Below are 17,220 nucleotides of genomic sequence, written 5' to 3' on the forward strand. Positions count from 1 at the left end.
ATTAACAGATTTCTGTCGACCAACAGAATAAAGCGATGTGGTAAAAAAGTAAATGGATGGGTTTAGATCACGTGTTGCAAACTGCAGAACCTGAGGGATTAAATGGACATCCTCTATTCCACTGCTTCTAAAATGGTTGGCATGAAAAGCAAAAGAGGAGAAATAAAAGTTGCACTTACAGCAAAGAGCTTTCTGAAGTCTTCGTAGTTTCATGGCAGTTCTATATGCAGAGAACCTGACATTATTTAGATCAGCTGCAGAGAAAGAACAATATGTTCATGGGAATGAATAGGAAACTCATCACTATGCCACTTCCAATATCGCAAGCCACAAAATCTGCATCTCTATTTGAATACTACCTTGTCATCACAAACCACGAGCCTATGAAAGTTGTATAATACAACATACATTAAAGACACGGGCTTGAAATCATGCCAGTGGATTTCAACCTATACCAGTTAATCCATTTATCTTATACTCTTTCCTGTTGGGTCAATAAATCAATTGCCAACTTCAATAAAATAGTGGAGGAATTAATGTCACATATTGTTGAAGGTCTTTCACAGTAGCACTGAATATCCTAATTTAAGAATTTCAGTAGAATTGCACTTGGACATAATGAAAATTATACACTAACTCAAATTTTACTTAATGCTTGCTAATATTGATTTCGAAAAGTGGTGTTGACCTTAAATGATGAAGGATGCTTATGGTTGTCATTAACTATGTACATTCAAGTTTGTAAAGACCTTGAAGTACCTTTAGCTCCCTCTTCCTCTGTGGAAGTGTATGGGAGCTCTGTGACACAAAATCTTCAGTACAGAATTACTATTGCAATCACTGGAAGGTTAATTTTATTATATGGGTCAAATGGAATTTTGCTCCAATAGTCCACTTTATAAACTTCAGCCGCTCCCAGGTTTTCTGCTCGTAACATTAGTAATAGATCACTCACACCTGGTACCGTTTCCATATTAACTTGAGAGCTGGGAACACTGAAAAGCAACTGCTCACTTTAAAATATACAATGCAATTCATCACATGAATGCAATATGAATACTTGCTGAGTCTAAGATCTTTTACTTTTTAACCTTAAATGCCTAATTCATTGAAGAGAAACATATTTCACTCTAACAGAAGTAATTTGCAAGATCTGCAATTAGTAGTTTGCCTTTGCAGCTGGTAGTTAGTCTGTGCAAATTTATTTCAACTTATAAACAATTAAAATGGAGTAGATCAAATCAAATTAAATATTTATAAGGTCACATAAAGCAATGAATGTATGTCATTTATTGGAATAGAACTGGCTCTATAAAATTAAGCACATGGCATTGCAACCAGTTAAAATCATGCCTTTCAATTATTCTAGTCCTGAGGCATTAATGGGTGAAACTGAAAAATTATCCACCTGCTGTTGATAATGAAATTTTGTTCCCGAATGACAAGGATATTTTAGCAATATTCAAGTAAACTCCTGATGTGACTTGAATTAAAAATGGTAAGAATTTATATTATTTCAATTTTACTTTTTATTATCTCATGAGATGAAACATTCTGAGATCACACTTCATTGTGCTGATGATTACATATGGATAATAATGCACACTGTTGACTTGTTACTGACCAATTAACCAGAGATAAAAACGAATAGCACGAGAATATACTTGTGTTTGATGTTGCTTATGAGGTGAGTTCCTCTGCAGTGCTTAGAATACTCAAGTACTGTAATGGAATTTCTATAATATGTGACAATATTTATACGAAAGAGACTTTTACAAAAGATTTATTGCACAGGCCACTGATGTTGATATTTTCACTTGCATTTTCTCTTTTCGTTCTGAATAATGAAGGATCACAGTACTCGACTGAATTTGTTTTCCTGGTTCCAGAATATTGTACATTTCAGAATTAATTTTGAGAGCTCTTATCTACTTGCTCTAATTCTCCATAAGGATTCTCCTGTATTCTGATAAACAAACAAGGCTCCAAAATATTTTTTTTGAATCACAGCATAACCTCTAAGTCTAATTCCACAAAAGTCACACTTCATCTTTGACAACAAATTCTATCAGAAGAACAAAATGATTTACAAAACTGTACAATACATATATTTTGGTTTACATTGACCGTTCTTGTATGGTATTGGCTCTCCTCACTGTCTGAACAAGTTAACAGGTAGGCATTAAAATGAACCAATAGCAAATGAGAACAGATAAGTGATCACTATTTATCACTACAAAATAGAGATAAATATCAATAGATAAATATTCTAACCGACCATCTGGAGTAGACAGACACACTTTTACAGTTAAACCTGCAGAAACATGTGGGACAAGAATAAGGATTTCCTACAATGCTGCCAGTGAATGAAGTCCAATAATAATAATTGCCTGAGTTCAAAAAAAATCTAAAGAAATCCCCAAAAAATCTGTGTTGTGAATAATTGACCCCACGTCGACTGCACCCCAACAGAAAGTGCAAAATACTGCTTTGCTTTGACTTTCATAAGAAACCCTTTGGTACTAACTATTAAATATGCCTGACAAAATATAACTTAATTACACTCCTTAAATATATGATAGCAAAGGTTCCTGCAGAAATTTAGAATACTTTATCTCCATCCCAATGATAATTTCTGAAAATTGTTTCATCCTTTCAGCTAACTACTACGCAGCTGAAATCATGGCGTGTCTCCAAATACATTCAGTCTCTTTCCCCAAACGCTTCCTCTTCTTAATGAGGCAAATAAATTGCTAGTGGCATATTATTCATACACAAAAGACAGTGCGTTCAAGGGCTTTCTTACCTAGTGACTGATAAAGCTCCGTCATCTTGGGGTGATCCCAGCAGGTAGTCTGGGTTTGGTGACTGAAAGAGAGACAGGAAAGGGGTGGGGAGAGAATAGGAATTAGCTGAAACTGAACAGATAAAAGCAGTGCCTTCGCATAATGAGCTAAATCTTCAAATATTTCTTCTGCTTGACTCTTTCATTGCTTGACTGGTGATTAACGAATCTAGGAAGCTTCAGCAGAGGAGGGATGTAGTGAGAGCAATCCACCTTGTTCCCTTTAGCTTACAAAGCGCATTCAAGATAAGTTTACCGAGCAAGTAGATGACTGAAAATACAAAGAAAGCATGCTTCTATCTCGATTACTGGCCCAGTCTTACTTTGTATGCAGACTGCATGAAGGCTGCAGGTATTTGCCTTGACCTAAACAAATATTGCAGTTTCTTTTTCCCCCTCAGCCTTACGAAGCCATCAACTTACACACGCAAATGAACTAGGGCGAGGAAAAATACACCGGAGGGGGCGGTGGAAAATCAAAGACTGCCTCCCGGCAATACTTTTTTTTCCCTTTTGTACGGTTCCCTATCATTTGTCAGAGCTGTTTTTATCAGTAAATTGAAGGTGGGGGTGGGGGGAAGCACTTGGGTGAAGTCATCGTGCAGATCTGCCTGCTCAGCACTTCGGGCTTCCATATCTACTTGAAAACACAAAACACAAGGGTAAAAACTAAAGAGCAATGGACGGGTTAGTGGGTTGTGACCGGAGTTCATCAGCGATAAAACTGCTGCTGAAAATTCGAAGAGGGATCTTCATGGAGAGATTTAAACTGAAATAATTTACACTTCTTGTTAGCAATGGAACGCGCCAACAGCAAGACTTAATACTTTATCTTATTCAAAGTTCAGCTAATTATATTCCTGTGGTTTTCCGGGATATAAAACTGCTTCAAAATCAGGCCGAGTCCATCTGCCCCACACCCAGCCCCATTGAATCAGTTCCCACTTGCTGTCCTGTCCTGAGATCAAGAAGCTCTTTGTTGCCCTTTCAGTCCAGGGCAACATTCAATTCCTCGTCCATTCCAAAGCCCCGGTCGCAAAGCTCTCTCACCTGTCATTTTATCACGCTCCGGCTCCCAGTGGAGCCGAACCCAGCCCCTCCGCAACTATGAGCCGAATCAGGGGTTATTCAACTCGCAGCACCTGTACTGTTGCCCGTTGCAACGCAACCATCCCATTGTCTGTCCCTCTCCCAGTCGAGGTGGGGAAGCGGTCGCACCGTCAACCGCGCAAGTCGCTGTTTAAACGAGGAATCAGAGCAGCGACTGGCTCCGAGTCCAAGTTGCCGCGATCGCGCGAGTTACGGTGATGAATGGGTTTCCCCTCCACCTACCCTTTCAGCTGTTCTCTCATCCTGCTAGTTCCAGCGCCACAGATTTCACCGTCAGTAAATAAGGAACGGAGCACACACACCACACAAGTGGCAAGGAAAAAAACCGCACAGCTCAAGAACTCCTGCGGTGCTGATCACACATGGGGAGGGAGCATCGGAGATCAGAAGGGGAGGAGCTTCCGGACTCTAACCCTCCTCCAATGAACCGGCAACTCTTGCGAAGAGCCCAGCTTCCACAGTGAATCTGGTCGGTTCGAGGAGGGCAGGGCACGTTGTACGTGCTTACAAAAGGGCAATTTTTATTTGTGCATTGTTTACAGTTTGTAAACCTTGCTATAACTGATTTAGGAGACGGTGCAATGCTAAGCAATCCTGGTTAATCGCGGCAGTGAAAGTATACAGCAGGTGAACTCTCAATTGCAAATTTAGACCTTTGCCCAAACACGCCCCCACCAATCACGAGAGCGTTTAACCTTTTCAAAAAGACTTACTGTGGCTGAGGCAAATCTAGTAACTTGTTTACTATTAAAGATTATTCACCATCATGGGTCTACAAATAACGCACAATCCTAAACTCCCCGATTCCCCAATAAACATTTTCTTTCATCTCCTGCCGATCCCACTATCTGACCTCCGAAGAAAGAAAGTGGGTCTGACAGCGGAGACGATTAACCTTTCCACCTTCTCACTGGCCAATTGATCTTCGGAAAAGCAGGGAGCGTGGTGTCTGCACAACTCAGCTCCCTCGGGTACTTGTCGAATTGCACTGCCAACATCCACAGACAATCGTGCAATGTCAGGAATGCAAGGCGAGAAGCAACTCTGTAGCGTCCCCATCATTTAACCTCTCTCCAGGTATTCACTGCCTCCAGTGCCTCCTAGTTCCCAATAAATTGTATGATTACTCCGCATGTGTTTTAGGTTTTTGTATCTTCAATTGCTTCTGTGATTAATTACAGGAAATGAGATGAAGCTTCCAGCTGGTTGCCACCTTAAAAAAATGAAACCTGGTCGACAGGATAGGACTGAACTTTTGTCTTAATGCTGGAATAAGAAAGGTATTAGGACTATAAACACGAGGAATTCTGCTGATGCTGGAAATTCAAGCAACACACATCAAAGTTGCTGGTGAATGTAGCAGGGCAGGCAGCATCTCCAGGAAGAGGTACAGTCGATGTTTCGGGCCGAGACCCTTCGTCAGGACTAACTGAAGGAAGAGCTAGTAAGAGATATGAAAGGGGGGGGGGAGATCCAAAACGATAGGAGAAGACAGGAGGGGGAGGGATGGAACCAAGAGCTGGACAGGTGATTGGCAAAGGGGATATGAGAGGATCATGGGACAGGAGGCCCAGGGAGAAGGAAAAGGGGGAGGGGGGGGAAAACCCAGAGGATGGGCAAGGGGTATAGTGAGAGGGCCAGAGGGAGAAAAAGGAGAGAGAGAGAAAGAATGTGTGTATATAAATAAATAACAGATGGGGTACGAGGGGGAGGTGGGGCATTAGCGGAAGTTAGAGAAGTCAATGTTCATGCCATCAGGTTGGAGGCTACCTAGACGGAACATAAGGTGTTGTTCCTCCAACCTGAGTGTGGCTTCATCTTGACAGCAGAGGAGGCCGTGGATGGACATATCAGAATGGGAATGGGATGTGGAATTAAAATGTGTGGCCATTGGGAGATCCTGCTTTCTCTGGCGGACAGAGCGTAGATGTTCAGCAAAGCGGTCTCCCAGCCTGCGTCGGGTCTCGCCAATATGTAGAAGGCCACATCGGGAGCACCAGATGCAGTATATCACCCCAGTCGACTCACAGGTGAAGTGTCGCCTCACTTGGAAGGACTGTCTGGGACCCTGAATGGTGGTAAGGGAGGAAGTGTAAGGGCATGTGTAGCACTTGTTCCGCTTACAAGGATAAGTGCCAGGAGGGAGATCAGTGGGGAGGGATGGGGAGGACGAATGGACAAGGGAGTCGGGCAGGAAGCGATCCCTGCAGAAAGTTGGGGGGGGGAGGGAAAGATGTGCTTAGTGGTGGGATCCCGTTGGAGGTGGCGGAAGTTACGGAGAGTAATATGTTGGACCCGGAGGCTGGTGGGGTGGTAGGTGAGGACCAGAGGAACCCTATTCCTAGTGGGGTGGCGGGAGGATGGAGTGAGAGCAGATGTGCGTGAAATGGGGGAGATGCGTTTGAGAGCAGAGTTGATGGTGGAGGAAGGGAAGCCCCTTTCTTTAAAAAAGGAGGAATGAAAAGCCTCATCCTGAGAGCACCCCCACCGATGACCCCTTCTCCCGTCTTCAACCCTCCTCCTCTTCATGGACACCCCGCTCTGGTCTTCTGCCTGCTCTGGATCTCTTTATTGCTAACTGCCGATGGGACATCAACCATCTCGACTTCACCACACCTTGTTCCCATTCCAACCTCACTCCTTCGGAACGCTCTGCTCTCCACTCCCTCCGCACTAATCCTAACCTTATTATTAAACCCACCGATAAGGGGGTTGCTGTTGCAGTCTGGCGTACTGACCTCTACCTTGCCGAGGAACAGCGACAACTTGCGGATATCTCCTCTTATTTACCCCTCAATCGTGACCCCACTAAAGAGCACCAGGCCATTGTCTCCCACACCATCACCGACTCTATCCGCTCAGGGGATCTCCCATCCACTGCTACCAACCTTATAGTTCCCACACCTCGCACTTCCTGTTTCTACCTCCTACTCAAGATCCACAAACCTGCCTGTCCTGGCCGACCTATTGTCTCAGCTTGCTCCTGCCCCACCAAACTCGTTTCTGCATACCTCGACACGGTTTTATCCCCCCTTGTTCAATCCGTTCCTACCTATGTTCGTGACACTTCTCACGCTCTTAAACTTTTCGATGATTTTAACTTCCCTGGCCCCCACCGCTTTATTTTCACCGTGCAAGTCCAGTCCCTATATACTTCCATCCCCCATCAGAAAGGTCTCAAAGCTGTCCGTTACTTTTTGGATTCCAGACCTCATCAGTTCCCCTCTACCACCACTCTGCTCCGTCTAGTGGAATTAGTCCTTACTCTTAATAATTTCTCCTTTGGCTCCTCCCACTTCCTCCAAACTAAAGGTGTAGCTAGGGGCACCCGTATGGGTCCTAGCTATGCCTGCCTTTTTGTTGGCTTTGTGGAACAATGTATGTTCCAAATCTATTCTGGTATCTGTCCCCCACTTTTCCTTCGCTACATCGACGACTGCATTGGCACTGCTTCCTGCACGTGTGCTGAGCTCGTTGACTTCATTAACTTTGCCTCCAACTTTCACCCTGCCCTCAGGTATACCTGGTCCATTTCCGACACCTCCCTCCCCTTTCTAGATCTTTCTGTCTCTATCTCTGGAGACAGCATATCTACTGATGTCTACTATAAGCCTCCTGACTCTCACAGCTGTCTGGACTATTCCTCTTTTCACCATGTCTCTTGCAAAAGTGCCATCCCCTTCTCCCAATTCCTCCGTCTCTGCTACATCTGCTCTCAGGATGAGGCTTTTCATTCCAGGACGAGGAAGATGTCCTTTTTTAAAGAAAGGGGCTTCCCTTCCTTCACCATCAACTCGGCTCTCAAACGCATCTCCCCCATTTCACGCACATCTGCTGTCACTCCATCCCGTCACCCCCCTAGGAATAGGGTTCCCCTGGTCCTCGCCTACCACCCCACCAGCCTCCGGGTCCAACATATTATTCTCCGTAACTTCCGCCACCTCCAACGGGATCCCACCACTAAGCACATCTTTCCATCCCCCCCTCTCTGCTTTCCGCAGGGATCGCTCCCTACGCGACTCCCTTGTCCATTCGTTCCCCCCATCCTTACCCACTGATCTCCCTCCTGGCAATTATCCTTGTAAGCGGAACAAGTGCTACACATGCCCTTACACTTCCTCCCTTACCACCATTCAGGGCCCCAGACAGTCCTTCCAGGTGAGGCGACACTTCACCTGTGAGTCGGCTGGGGTTATATACTGCGTCCGGTGCTCCCAATGTGGTCTTCTATATATTGGTGAGACCCGACGCAGACTGGGAGACCGTTTTGCTGAACACCTACACGCTGTCCGCCAGAGAAAGCAGGATCTCCCAGTGGCCACACATTTTAATTCCACATCCCATTCCCATTCTGATATGTCTATCCACGGCCTCCTCTGCTGTCAAGATGAAGCCACACTCAGGTTGGAGGAACAACACCTTATATTCCGTCTGGGTAGCCTCCAACCTGATGGCATGAACATCAACTTCTCTAACTTCCGCTAATGCCCCACCTCCCCCTCGTACCCCATCCGTTATTTATTTTTATACACACATTCTTTCTCTCTCTCTCCTTTTTCTCCCTCTGCCCCCTGACTATACCCCTTGCCCTTCCCCTGGGTTTTCCCCCCTCCCCCTTTTCCTTCTCCCTGGGTCTTCTGTCCCATGATCCTCTCATATCCCTTTTGCCAATCACCTGTCCAGCTCTTGGCTGCATCCCTCCCCCTCCTGTCTTCTCCTATCATTTTGAATCTTCCCCTCCCACTTTCATATCTCTTACTAGCTCTTCCTTCAGTTAGTCCTGACGAAGGGTCTCGGCCCGAAACATCGACTGTACCTCTTCCTGGAGATGCTGCAACTTTGATGTGTGTTGTTATTAGGACTATATCTTGATTGACAGGCGAGGAGGCCGAGGTGAATCGTCCAACCCGGGAAATCAGTCTGGAGCTGAATTGGCTTCATTTAAAATTGCTTTTGACAGAAGTTTTGGGTTTGAAAAAGTTTGTCCCTTTATAAAACCAATGGACAGGACACATGTTAATACATAATATATTGTGGATTCTAGAGAGGCAGGTAGAGCTCCCGTTTGTAACAAAGGAATAAATTCAAGGTCGGTGTCTATTTTTCTCTGTTAGGTGCAGAAAGTTACAAGAGCTCCACATTTGCCTGTGCATGTGAAACCCTCATGAGTGTACCTAACCAATTACATAGTACAGATATTTCACAGAATCTTCCTCAGGAACATTGGGTGATGTTCTATGAATTACATTCTACATGCTTTAGTAAAGAAAATAAGTATTGACCATGCAAAATAGCGCAAGCAAGGCTGATCAGATCTTGGACCAGCATTTACTATTGCTCAGTTGTTATCATGGTCACTTGGCTATGATCAGGAGCAAGGCGCCGAGGTGATATTTACTCTTACTCTTCACTAGTTTGGAGAATGTTTCTGTGAGTCAGATTCTAATGAATGATCTGAACTAAACCATTAGTATCTCTGATCTGTGTATTATTTACTACCTTCTCACAGTCCGTATATTAATTAATCGTTTATCATGCACAGTCCCAATGAATACCATCCACACATGTAAATGACAGACCTGTGTCAATGAAGTATTGTGATTCGCTGCTATGAAAGAAAGAGTTTGCATTTCTTAAGTGTCTTTCACTTGCTCAGCATGTCCCAAAATTAATGAAGTGATTTTGATCATTATTGTTTATAACCAAATAGCAATCAATGGCATATGGCAAAATGCAAAACTGAGGTAGTTAGAGAGAAAATTCCACGATATCCAGTAAGTATAGAAATTAGAAGCATTTATCAGCGGATGTTATTTCCTGACAAGTCATGCTAGTTTAGAATCAATGACTTGGTCTCATTAGCAATAAGAATCACTTGCCCCACTTTCCTTGTATCTGTGCTGCTTAAGTGTAGAAAATAGTTTAATCCAGAATATATATTTACTCTAATCTTCAAACCTGATGATATTTTCTATTGAAAGCTGCTCCCAATTACAACAGTTATTGTCATAGATCATGCAATACATTTACCAAGCGCTATGACTACTCTCCTCTGTGCCAAATAGAAACACTTGAAAAGCTCAGAAAATATATCCAAAATGTGTCAGCTGGCAAATACAGCAACTCTGAAATGTGTATCAAAGACACCCGCAATCCAATACTTTCAGTGCCATGTTTCTTTTGAGATTTCACACAAGCTTTATGCTGTAACACTTCAGGTCACAGGTTCCAAACAAAAGCTCTCCAACTGTTTTTTAGATTTTTCACTCTTGCTTTCACCTCCAATCTCTAAGTGATGCCATCACCCTGACCTCCAAAATAAAATCAGCTTTTGATCAAATGTGCAAAATGACCATTAAGTTGTATTCAAGATACCTCAATTGCAAGCTGATTTGCTCCATTCTGTCTTTGGTTTTCCAAACTCAACAATGCTGTTGACTTTTTACTGTCCTTTGAGCATTGCCTATTAAACCACTTAATTGAAACAAAACTGATGTTTTAACACAAAACTAGAATAAAGACACTAAACCTTGATGGAGGCATCAGCAAATGGCATGTTAATGCTGTTCCCAGACTGGTGAGCTTTTAAAATAATATTCACATTGACTAAATTGAGGGAACTTTCACACTGATTAACTAAATAACAGCCCGCCACAGAATCATTTCTTACAACCAATATCCACAACTTACCCTACACACTTCGTGGCTACATTTCAACCTTCTACAACAGGATAGATCTGCCAGATAACATGGGCAAGGGCAAGAGGCACACATGAATGCCACGTCTTGTTGTATGTAAGCAGGAAAGAGTGGCCCTGGGAGTCATTAATATTGACTCCAGAGACTGTGAAGTCTCATAGAATCATAGCCTTTCACCCTTACCACAGGTTGCGAAAAAAGCTGGTGGACAATTAGAGTCTTCAGTTAATAGGGGGACAACCCTCCAAGAACATCGCCATCCAAAACAGATGGGAAAGCCTAGTTTTTGAGTATCAAGGCATGGGTGAATTATTTGTAATAATTTTCAACCAGAAGTACAGATGGTCCTTTGTAGTTTCCTCCTTGCACAGAACAGATCTTCAACTAATCTGATTTGCTAATGCTTACAGGGAAAAATACCTGAGAACAGAAGAGGAGGAACAATTGTGGATTCAGGCAACAGAATGATTATTGTGATGAAGACCTGTGGTCTTGAACCTGCTGCAATGTTAGCCAGTGGTTCTTTTACTCCATAGGTATTGTCCAAATAGTATGCAAAATTGCTCTGCTGCATGCAATCGTCATCATTGTCATTATGTGGCGTGTTGTATGACGTAGAAAATCATGGTAGTCATGATTGTTCTTGGCAATTGTTTTCACAGAAGTGGTTTGTCATTGCCTTCTTCTAGGCAGTGTCTTTTCAAGACGGATGACCCCAGCCATTATCAATACCCTTCAGAAATTGCCTGCCTGGCGTCAGCAGTCGCATAAACAAGGACTTGTGATATGCACCAGCTGCTCATACGACCATCCACCACCAACTCCCATGGATTCACGTGACCCGTATTGGGGGGAGGAGGTTTACTAAGCAGGAACTCCACCTTGCCCAAGGGTGACCTGTAGACTAGCAGAGGGAAGGAGCACCTTACACCTCCTTTAGCAGAGATGTATCTCCACTCTGCCACCCAGCTGCATACAATAAAACTTCAATAATCCACTCTTTAACAACTTGGAAATCACAGTGGTTTTACATACAGTTCATTGGATAGCATTTGTTGCTTGCTGGAGCTCCGTTTTCCAAGGTTACTTTAAAATGATCTGGATGCCACTCCCTTTAAACATACCAGATTTACTGGGAAGTTTATTATAATAGTGTTTAAAATATAAAATAGGAGAATTATAAAAAATCTGCTAGTCTAATACCAGCAAAGTCCCAAATACACCAAATTATTGTAGTGACACCATATTGTCCACAAAGAACAGGACAAATCTATTTCAACATTAGGCTATGTTTAATAACATTGAAACAGAACCAGGTGTAATATCACCAGCATATGTCGTGAAATTTGCAGTACATTGCAATACGTAAAAATAAAAAATTTGAGAATTACAGTAAAAAACTAAATATAATAGTTAAATTAAATAAGTACTGCAAAAATAAAGTAGTGAGGTGTGTTGGTTGTCATTTCCGATGATGACACAATCTGCGGGGAAGAGTTTATAGTGAAAAAGCTGTTGCACTGGGACAGTTTCACTCTCTCGGCCTCAGAATTTTGGTCCAAATTGTCATGGCTGGAGACTCCCCCGGCTGCAGTGGATAGCCATGATGACTTCTGTGCCTCTGTGCCTTGTCATACCCTTCGCTCTCCACGAAGCATTGCAGCACCGCCATCTTGGCCGTTGAATCTTGTAATTGATCTTATCCTCCCAGTCCGTCGGAACTGGCTTCGCATGCTGGGGTAGGCATATCCCGATCTTACCGGGGTTGGAGACTCCCAGCTACCCTCACCTGGTTTAGCCCACCTGTCAAAGCGGTGTACCGGGCTGTGGGCACTATTGCATACAAACGGTTACTTGGAGCCACGGGTGAGAGCTGGCTGGCAGGTGGGGACCAAAGGTGGACAAGCTGCCCCTGGGTGGAGCATGACAAGCCCGTCAGCAGAGCCGCTACCCTTCCCTGGACATAGAGGTAGTAGTTATGAAAGGTATCATCAACAGAGCGATCAGTAATCAGCCTTGTAATTCCTTTTGGGTTTTGCCAGAACCACCCAACTGCTGACCTCATTATTATCTTGGCTCAAGTGTGGGTAAAAGAGCAGAATATGAGGCAGGTTAAAGTAACTGCACCTGACTGACTGTGGTATCAAGGAGCCAAAGTAAAATGGCAATTAGTGACAAACAAGGGAAGGAGTCAGTCCTTGAACAAATGTTGCCCCAACCTCTGATTGTTTCTGCTCAAGTTCATTGAGACGATGGCCAAGGCTGAATTCTCTTCTACAGCTTCATCAATGATCTTCCTTTCCTCCTGAGGTTAGAAGTGGAAATGTTGCTCAATGCCATCCAGAAGCAAGCAGCTGTCTGGTGTCACCTCATCCATGACAGTAAACATTAATCTCTTCCATCACTCTAAATAAACATTCTCCCAGAACTTACAGCTTGGTTGCATCTACAAAATGCACTGCAGTCAATCACTGAGGCTATTCTGGCAGCACTTCCCAGACAAACAATCTCTGAAAAAGTCAAGGGTGATATGTACTTGTAACTACTTCTTCAGATCCTTTTAAGTTGCTCACTATCCCAAGTTGGAAACGTAGAACTATTTCTTCATTATTCCCACATCTAAATCCTGGGACTCTCTTCCTGACAACCAGTAGAAGTCACCACTCTTGTCAAAGACAACTAGGCCTCACCGATGACATCCATTTCCAAAAAATGAATACAAAAACTTCAAGAAAACAGAATTGTTTCCTGAATTTCTCCTTGAGTTTCAAGAAGTTGCTGCACTGACACATGAAATAATCATTAAAATGTATTAAGTCCTAGTAATTAACATTTGCAACAACACAATTATTAGGCCAGGTATACTGATAATGCTGAAACCAGTTTGAGAGGAGCTGATTGGTTAATTCTATCATCAATCAATCTTGATAATTTCATTGCTGTGGGAGACTAAGATTGACTAGGGTTTACATACTCTCTGCTCATAATTTTTCTGGAGAAATTACCTTCCTTCTATTATAAGAAATAGCTGAACTTTCTGCTTCCTCTAACCTTTAAACTGAATACTTTATGAGCAAATTGACTTGATTTGCTGTATGAAGGCATGCTGAAAATCACACACCACTGTGTCTCTCTCTTAACTCTAAGTCTGAAAAACTGTTACCAATAAATATTCTTTAAATACAGGTATGCATCAATTAATGATCCTTTGATCTACACATTACTGCTCTAATGTGATTGACACTCTGGTATTGGTCTTTTGCAAATCTATTTTTCACTGTTATGAATAATGCACTACTGCCATCCATATGGAGAAATGTATCAAAATATTCTTTCTGTGTCTCTCTCTTTTGCAACCCAATTTTTTTTCTCTTCATTTCTTCATTTGACATGATCCTGGAGTTTGCAACCAGTGGTGAAATTAAATGCTTGAACAAATCTCTCCACAAAGATCAAGTGATCAATGTGCAAGAGGCTGCCCTTTGTTGATATTAGCTGTCCACTGTAAAGGGATCCCACACATCCAGCAATAATGATACCATTAAGCTGCTTGAGTAGCCAATCCTGTTGAATAATTACCCGAAGCAACAAGGCAGGAAGCAAAAAGGTAACCTTTAACTCAGATTTTAAATATTTCACAGAGAATAAAATGAAAATTGATGTTTCGATAATGAAGATTAAATAAAAGTTCTAAAAAATAAAAATAATTATTTTTAAGTATTAATCTCATGGAATTATAACCACAGATAGTTCTTTCGGCCTATTTTTCCTCAGTTATTCATTTGCTTCAGCAATTCTTTTGCTCTTAATATACTTACAGAATGCCTTTGGATTTATCTTAATTGTCTGTTGCCAGTGATTTCTCATGACCCTGCTTAGCCTTTCAAATTTCCTTTTTTAGCACCTTGCTATACTTTTTACACTCATGATAGACCTTTCCTGTCATTAATTTCCTTTACCTATTATTATGGGTCCTGAAGATGGGTCTTAGCTTGAAATGTCAACGGTTTATTCCCCTTCATAGATTCTTTCTGACTTGCTGAGTTCCTCCAGCATTTTTGGGTCTTTCAAGCATCTGCAGAATCTTTTGTGTTCATGATATCATTCCTTTTTTTCCGTTTATCCAATCTTCAATATCCCTCAACATCCAGGGTTCCCTATAAATGCCTTTTACTCTTACCGGAATATGTTGGCCTTAAACTCTCATTAATTCTACTTTGAATGCTTCCTACAGTGCAGAAGTAAACTCATCTTCAAAGCGATGCTCCCCGTCTATGATAATGCTAGGGACTCACAAGTGTGACCCTTCAAAATTTAAATTTCAAAGAACACTCTTGGAATTGCTGTCCATTTAAACCCATTCCTCCACTCCTTTGTCACTGGCATACAAAATGTTTCCCTTAATGCATTTATCAATGCTTGTTTCAAAGTTATTGTTGAATCTACCTTCAATAACTTTTTACACAGTACATTTAACATTGAAATAGTTAGAAACATAGAAAACCTACAGCACAATACAGGCCCTTCGGCGGACAAAGCTGTGCCGAACATGCCCTTACCTTAGAACTACCTAGGCTTTACCCATAGCCCTCTATTTTTCTAAGCTTCATGTAGCCATCCATGAGTCTCTTAAAAGACCCTATTGTTTCCGCCTCCACCACCGCCACTGGTAGCCCATTCCACACACTCACCACTCTCTGCGTAAAAAACTTACCCCTGACATCTTCTCTGTACCTACTTCCAAGCACCTCTCCTGCTAGCAATTTCAGCCCTGGTGAAAAGCCTCTGATTATCCACACGATCAATGCCTCTCATTATCTTGAACACCTCTATCAGGTCACCTCTCATCCTGCATCGCTCCAAGGAGAAAAGGCCGAATTCACTCAACCTATTCTCATAAGGCATGCTCCCAATCCAGGCAACATCCTTGTAAATCTCCTTTGCACCCTTTCTATGGTTTCCACATCCTTCCTGTAGTGAGGCGACAAGAATTGAGCACAGTACTCCAGGGTTCTATATAGTTGCAACATTACCTCTCGGCTCTGAAACTCAATCCCACAATTGATGAAGGCCAAAGCACTGTATGCCTTCTTAACCACAGAGTCAACCTGTGTAGCAGCTTTGAGTGTCCTGTGGACTTGGACCCCAGGATTCTTCTGATCCTCCACACCGCCAAGAATCTTACCATTAATACTATATTCTGCCATCATATTTGACCTACCAAAATGAGCCACCTCACACTTATCTGGGTTGAACTCCATCTGGCACTTCTCAGCCCAGTTTTGCATCCGATCAATGTCCCGTTGTAACTTCTGACAGCCCTTCACACTATCCACAACACCCCCAGCCTTTGTGTCATCAGCAAATTAACTAACCCATCCTTCCACTTCCTCATCCAGGTCATTTATAAAAATCACAAAGAGTAGGAGTCCCAGAACAGATCCCAGAGGCACACCACTGGTCACCGGCCTCCATGCAGAATATGACCCGTCTGCAACCACTCTGTGCCTTCTGTGGGCAAGCCAGTTCTGGATCCACAAAGCAATGTCCCCTTGGATCCCATGCTTCCTTACTTTCTCAATAAGCCTTCCATGGGGTACCTTGTCAAATGCCTTGCTGAAATCCATATACACCACATCTACTGCTCTACCTTCATCAATGTGTTTAGTCATATTTTTAAAAAATTCAATCAGGCTCGTAAGGCACGACCTGCCTTTGACAAAGTCAGTGGAAGGCCTTCAAAGGTGAAATTTTGAGAGTGCAGAGTTTACATGTTCCTGCCAGGATTCAAGGCAACATTAACAGGCATAGGGAACCTTGGCTTTCAAGGGATACTGGCGATCTGGTTAAGAAAAAGAGAGAGGTGTATAGCAGGTATAGGCAACAAAGAACAAATGAGGTACTTGGAGAGTATAGAAAATGTAAGAAAATACAGAAGAGGGAAATCGGGAAGGCAAAAAGAAGACATGAGGTTGCTTTGGCAGCTAATGTGAAGGTAAACCCGAAGAGTTTCTACAAGTATATTAAGAGTAAAAGCATAGTAAGGGACAAAATTGGTCCCCTAGAAGATCAGAGTGGTCGTCTATGTGTGGAGCCTCACGAGATGGGGGCGATCTTAAACAGTTTTTTTGCATCAGTATTTACCAGGAAACTGGCATAGTGTATATGGAAGGAAGGGAAACAAGCAGCAGTGTCATGGAACATATAGAGATTAAAGAGGAGGAGGAGGTGCTTGCTGCCTTAAGGCGAATAAAGGTACAGGTTCGTAAGCCAAAATGGCGTAAAGCAAAGAAGCAATTACCATTAATTTATATGGGAAAATTTTTTGAGCATTCCCAGACCCAAAAAAAACCTACCAAATCATACCAAATAGCACATAAAACCTAAAATAACACTAACATATAGTGAAAGCAGGAATGATATGATAAATACACAGCCTATATAAAGTAGAAATAATGAATGTACAGTGCAGTTTCACTTAACAGAATCAGGAAGTTTAAGTCAAAATCGATTTGTCGAAAAAAATCGGCATGTACACGCATTCGCACATCACACATGCGCAGACA

The 17,220-nt window shown here is 42.6% G+C and overlaps 1 protein-coding gene across 13 annotated transcripts in view; it reads right to left on the reverse strand.

Annotated features, from left to right (window-relative positions):
• dmd (dystrophin) overlaps window positions 1-17,220 on the reverse strand; it is a 1,998,855-nt gene that overhangs the window by 102,435 nt on the left and 1,879,200 nt on the right. For 9 of the 13 annotated variants that reach the window (XM_063050913.1, XM_063050911.1, XM_063050907.1 and 6 more), the window contains 2 exons: window positions 2,807-2,868; window positions 180-254 (listed from right to left, as the gene is read on the reverse strand). In XM_063050913.1, coding sequence (XP_062906983.1) covers window positions 180-254; window positions 2,807-2,868 — 137 coding nt within the window. Of the gene's footprint in view, window positions 1-179; window positions 255-2,806; window positions 2,869-4,177; window positions 4,397-17,220 lie in introns of those variants that run through there. The other 4 variants (XM_063050915.1, XM_063050916.1, XM_063050917.1 and 1 more) reach the window with 3 other exon arrangements.

The sequence above is a fragment of the Mobula hypostoma genome, chromosome 6, assembly GCF_963921235.1.
Source record: "Mobula hypostoma chromosome 6, sMobHyp1.1, whole genome shotgun sequence".
NCBI classification, from domain to species: Eukaryota; Metazoa; Chordata; class Chondrichthyes; order Myliobatiformes; family Myliobatidae; genus Mobula; species Mobula hypostoma.